At 42.1% G+C, this 5,700-nt stretch overlaps 1 protein-coding gene across 1 annotated transcript; it reads left to right on the top strand.

Annotated features, from left to right (window-relative positions):
• Nucleotides 1-579: 579 nt before the first annotated feature.
• On the top strand, nucleotides 580-4,683 carry LOC109541644 (synaptotagmin-12). Its single transcript, XM_048661571.1, has 10 exons — nucleotides 580-947; nucleotides 1,003-1,187; nucleotides 1,366-1,613; nucleotides 1,670-1,875; nucleotides 1,925-2,081; nucleotides 2,137-2,344; nucleotides 2,410-2,544; nucleotides 2,595-2,726; nucleotides 2,787-2,906; nucleotides 3,146-4,683. The coding sequence occupies exons 2-10, from the start codon at nucleotides 1,005-1,007 to the stop codon at nucleotides 3,320-3,322; spliced, it is 1,566 nt and encodes a 521-aa protein (XP_048517528.1). The 5' UTR covers nucleotides 580-947; nucleotides 1,003-1,004; the 3' UTR covers nucleotides 3,323-4,683.
• Nucleotides 4,684-5,700: the final 1,017 nt, after the last annotated feature.

Here is a 5,700-nt window from a genome sequence, read left to right as displayed (position 1 = left end):
TATAATGCATCTAGTCCTTTTCACAAAATTTTCCCAACTTATTCATTCAGAAGATACTTTCACAGTCGATTGGGAAACCTTGGAAGCTTTGGGAAAAAATTTGATCAATTCCAAGACCCTTAAAAATATTTTATAAGCCAGTTCGGGTTTAGAGGAATGAATGTCCGAACCGTTTTTAAACTTTTTGATATTCCCAAACTGGCAATCTGATGGATGTCATCGAATTTCCGCAAGATTTCCGGAATTTTATTAAACGGAACATTCTCGTTCCCTGAATATTTGCTTCAATGCGCATTGTTGAGAGAGAAATATCTATCGGCTGAATCTATCGGCCCCATTTTGCGCATGTTTTGGACTGATTCAAGTGGTCCAAGGTCTCAATGCAAGACTTCTCTGATTTTATGGGCTTTACCACTCAGCGCAATCCAGGAAAATGCGCCCAAAGATTAATTTAAAAAAACATATCATAGAAACAGATCAGAACGTCGATTTGTAAACAAACTCTTACATTGTCTCATCCTTTGCACGGGCTATTTGCGAATTTATACAGCTTTTGAGCTCAGAGTCAGAATCAAAATGCGCCTTATTCTCCGAATAAGACGCATCTTTTACCAACGGTTAAATTTCCTTCTGGCAAGCCTGGAAAGGTAAAATATACGATCGCCGCAAAGGGCAGGCCTATAAATGGGGGGTTGTTGCGCACTAGACAGCCCTGAGGCCCGCTTTGTCTGGAAAATCATCTCGCAATGTGACGCGCGTGCGATTGCTGTGACTGAACCAAACACGCAAAAAAACCAGCTCAATCAGCCAAAAAAACGCCACAAACATGTCCACATTTCATAGTGCATCCAATGTCCAGCACCTCGGAACAAGCGCATCCGCTGGTGCTTCTCCTGCCATATGAAATGAAGAGAAACGGGTGCTTTTCCAGCGATCTAGACCGTTGGGTGAGTTCCTCTAGCCTTATAAGTCAGGCATCCAGGAAATTTAGCTTTGGTCCAGAAATGGGAAACGAACAGTTTGCTGTGACGATTATTTGCATCGTGGTGGTGGCCGTGCTGTTGATTCTGGTTTTCTACCATTCTTTGAATATTCTGAACTGGATCAACGCTTGGATATCGTCAAACAAGGAGGAGAAAGTCGGGCTTACGAGGCTGAAAGGCCATTACAACGCCAACGGTTACTTGGTACGTAGCGGACTTGTCCAGATCCTATCTGGATACTGTTCTGTGCTTTTCCAATTATGATTTAAATGCTGCGGTATCCAGGTCGCTTGATCAAAGCTTTAATGGATTTTAAGAAATTCACATTGAATTATACCTACATAGGAGTCACCTACAAAGTTCCTTTATGAATGTGATCCAGGTCCATTCAGACTCAGACATTCAACTTGACTGGAGCAGCGGCAGCTTCAAGCGCTTCGATTCGATCGATCGCGACTTCAAGACATCAGTAGCCACCACCAGCCTCTCCAATTGGCAGTCGAATGTCGAAGAGATGATACCTCCGCAGCCTCTCCGGCCTGCCCCCGTGCCAGGCTCCGTTTCCCCATCCAGCCTCAAAGTGGAGCTCGAGGAGAAGGACTTTGCCCTCAATAAACAAAAGCTTTTCACGTAAGAGCACATTGAACATCCAAAAGGGGAGCTGTTGAGGACTTTGGCTGTTCCAGGGAGGGCCTAGTGGAATCAACATCCATTTCGCCCATCCCCAGACCGGTGAGCTCGGTAAATATGGCTGGGTTGGCATCGCAGTCTTCATTCCCGGTCAGTCTGGATCCGCCTCCAGCACCCCAGGCTAGAAACGTCTCCCGCACTCAAAGCGCCCCTTTGAAGCTGAGCGCGCTTCCTCAGCAGCAGCAATCCAAAGAGCTCAAAGGTAAGACTCAGACAACAGTCTTCCACAGCTGACAAGCGTTCTTTTGTAGATAGCTCTGGAAGCTTTGAGGAAGCAGAAGTGGTTCCAGTAGCCATCAAGCGGGCACTGTCCTGCGACAGCGTCTGTTCAGAAACTTCCGTCGCTCTCAGCGACTTGGAGGCCTTCAATGTGACGGGCTATCTTTGCATCGGCCTAGAATACGACAGGTAGGAGCTCTTGGTCGAGTTTCTAGGCTTTGAGGTTTTCCGCGGGTTTTTGCAGCGAAAGTTGGGACTTCATAGTGAATGTACTGGAAGCCAAAGACCTGACGGGAGTGGTAAAAGTGGATGGATACTTGGATACTTATGTCCGAGTGTCGCTGTTGCCTGATAAAGAGGCCACTATACAGACCAAGGTGTATCGGAGTACCAGCAGTCCCAGCTACAAAGAGCGTTTTCTCTTTTCACTCAATCCCCGGGAGCAAATGCAGGTTGGTTCATCCTGTTTCGTTGATGGGCAAATCAACTGTTTCCGGGTGTGTTTTATTCGTTGCAGAGGGCTTTGTGCTTCCACCTCTACGCGACTGACCTGGTATCGCACACGCTGATTGGTGAGGGCGAGCTGCGACTCACTGATGTCAGTCTAAGGCAGCCAGTGACCACATGGGTTACACTCACCGACACTGGGCAGGTATGGAAGACACTTTGGCGCGTCACCTTGGACTTAGTTGAGATTTCCAGAAAGGCACCGAGTTTGGTGAAATCCTTTTCTCGTTGAGCTATTTGCCAACAGCCGAAAGACTCACTGTGGTCGTAGTAAAGGCACGGAACCTCAAGTTTCCACTCACCTCCACCATGGAGGTGTTTGTCAAAGTAAGGAAGGACTGTTGTTTGCGTTTACGCGCTGTTTTATCTATACTGTGATTGTATTAGGTGTATCTGATGCAGCAGAATAGGAAGGTGAACAAGAAGAAGACCTCAACGAAACGAGGTGAACGATGTCCGATTTTCAATGAGGCCATGATGTTTAGCGTGCCGGCCCACACCCTTAATGTGAGTCACGTCTGATTGGTTTATTTCTCTGAGATGGGATTGGTGACTGTGATGTTCCTGAAGCGGTTTTTTTCTTCATCTTGGTTATAATATGGTTTCAGGTAGTTTCGATAAGCTCCCTCTAATCATTTCTTTTGTGTATTTTTCTCATTAATCTGTTTTGCGCTTGGTTGCTTTATTGCTTGCTCGGTTCGTGCAAATTTGCAAAAATCTGGTTTATAAATATCTGATTCTTTCAGACGATCCAGATGAGGCTGACTGTGTCCGAAGTGGCCTCAGAAGACAATGTGAAGGCAGCTCCAATTGGCCACGTGATTGTGGGTTCGCAAGCGTGCGGACGCTCTCTGAACCACTGGAACCAAATGCTGACGACGCTGCGCAAACCGGTGGCGATGTGGCATTCGCTGCGGAAGTAAGACGCCCCTTTATTTCGTCTGCACCAATCATCTGGCGAGCTGCTGGGCGCCAATTGAGCACACTGAGGATGTGTGGCATGCTGGCAATCGAAACGCTGGAATGTGCTGTTGCGAGGGCAACCAGAAACGATAAACCCCGACTTGCTGAATGTAAAAATTCTATTTTTGAACATATTTGCATTTGTTGTATAGTTTATGACAATGTTAACTTTACCAAGCCAACCAATAACAATCAACGTTGGGTAAGCGGTGGCGGCACAAAAGCCCAAAAGCGTTTTCCTGCAAACGCCACCTGTGCCCAGCTCTTTATAGTCTAGCCTATGCCTACCTACTACTGTCTGTATATGATTAGAACTAGTAAAAGTAAGTGTGGTAACATTCAGGGTAAGTATTTTTGAAGGAAAAAGTGGCCTTGGCTGGGCCTAAGTCACTTTCTTCTTGGATTAATATGTTTCAATGTAAATACGTGTATAACTTATTAAGTGTTCATAATTGCCAATGAGGCTTTGGATCGTTTTAGCTCCTCTTTCTTTCATGGGATGATGGTGGAGGTTGTAATCGGGCGGTCAAGACTACCTGCTTGTTTTCCACACAAAGAAAATTAGAAATTATGCCTTTTAACTGAAAATTACATTACTTCAGCAACTTTTTTAGCCAGTTGATCTATTTATTTTTAATGCTTCATTCAATTCCGGCAATCATTCTTTAAAAAATTGGGACTAAAGCGTTCGATTGCCGCCTATGGGATGGTGTGAGTTTCTAAGCAAATTGGGATGTGATATACAGAGACCTCAAAGATCAAAAGTGTTGAATTAGGTGCGACGAATCAAAATGTATTTTAACGTTGACCTGCTTGGATCAGGTGCCCCCTTAATAATCAAACCGATTTAATATTTCTTCTTTATTCAGCCAACCAGTTTAGACATCTTCCTATGCAGGTCTAGTTACTCTTTAACCCGTAAAACTATCTTATAAGCCAATGCTCCGTTTTCTCTTGCTCCTACAGACCCTTTGCAGCATTACTTTAACATCCAAATCCTGCCCTAATTCTTCCTCTCCTTAACGACAATAACGTATGAATTGTTGCTGTTGTATCATGTAGCTGAGGATTGCTGGAGAGGACTACCGTCGCCCAGTCATCAAGAGTCCATCAAGCTCTCAATGTGGCTCTTAAAATGGTTAAGGAGTCTCGATCCAGAAAACCGCAGCTCTTTTCTCAAAGGCTTTTGTATAAATGTGCTGTGATAAAACAAATTGTACTGGGCCCACGTACTTCTAATCTATCCTTACGTGTAATCGTCATTTTTCAGGCATACATCGATGTCATTAACGTATGGTAATATAATGTAATGATACAATAAGTTTTATTTATTTAAAATACTGTTGAAAAGTTGTCCTTTATAGCTCGGCTTGGCTGAGTTCATGTATAAAAATCCAGGCGCTTGACTAACAAGTTTTTCTAATATTTTCAGTATATTTAACTTGTTTGCTCTTGATTTTGACGGTAAAATTTTTCAAAAATGTATGAAAAGCAGCTGGTCTAAAACGCTGGACATTAAAAATTGACAAAAATTCACAAAGAATTGGATAAACTTGAAAATTGCAAGCTCACAAAGTATTCTCTATTTCATAATAAATCTCAAAGTTTTTATTAAGTTTCCATTTTGAATGGCAAAGATCTGAAAAAATTGTGCCACACTTTGGCTGCAAACGAACAAGAACCGGAATGGTTTTACCAAATAATTCGCAAAACGTGATAAATTTGAAAATTGTCCCTTTCATAGCGCAAGGGATTTTTGCAGAATAGAGGTAAACCCTTTTTTTGGTCGATTTCTTATTTTGCTTTAACAAACTTTTGAAAAATTCATAATCCGCATCGGCACTAGTAAGCAAAAACCGTATCAGATTAAAAACCCGACTTTTGCTTCAAAGTGGATTGCAAAACTTGAAAATTGCGATAATAATAACGTCAGTAACCTTTACTTCATGACCTTACAATCATATTTATATGCGTTTTCCAAAAAAATTTAAAAGCATTGCATCATTGAGGTTCAAAATGGATATTAATAAAACTTGTTTTGAAAATGTTACCAAAAATATACGAAAATTGTGCAAATTTGCAATCTGTCCCAATCGAGAAACAATTTTTCTATGTTTTGACTTGAAACCCAATTATGTACCCAATTTAAATTTTTATTGAGACATTTTTGAAGCAGACGTAATAAGAGTCTAAAGAGTAATAGAAAATCTTGCATTAAAATATTGGTGAAAATTGACTCGGAAATTGAGACATTTAACAATTGGGGAATGAATAGTACAACATTTCCTGTACATGATTTCTTTACATATAATTTTCAAGATAATTTCAATTCTGTATT

The sequence above is a fragment of the Dendroctonus ponderosae genome, unplaced genomic scaffold, assembly GCF_020466585.1.
Source record: "Dendroctonus ponderosae isolate FM_Combo_2020 unplaced genomic scaffold, Dpon_F_20191213v2 Dpon_F_20191213_1, whole genome shotgun sequence".
Lineage (NCBI taxonomy): Eukaryota > Metazoa > Arthropoda > Insecta > Coleoptera > Curculionidae > Dendroctonus > Dendroctonus ponderosae.
This window is presented reverse-complemented; position numbering and strand designations above follow the sequence as displayed.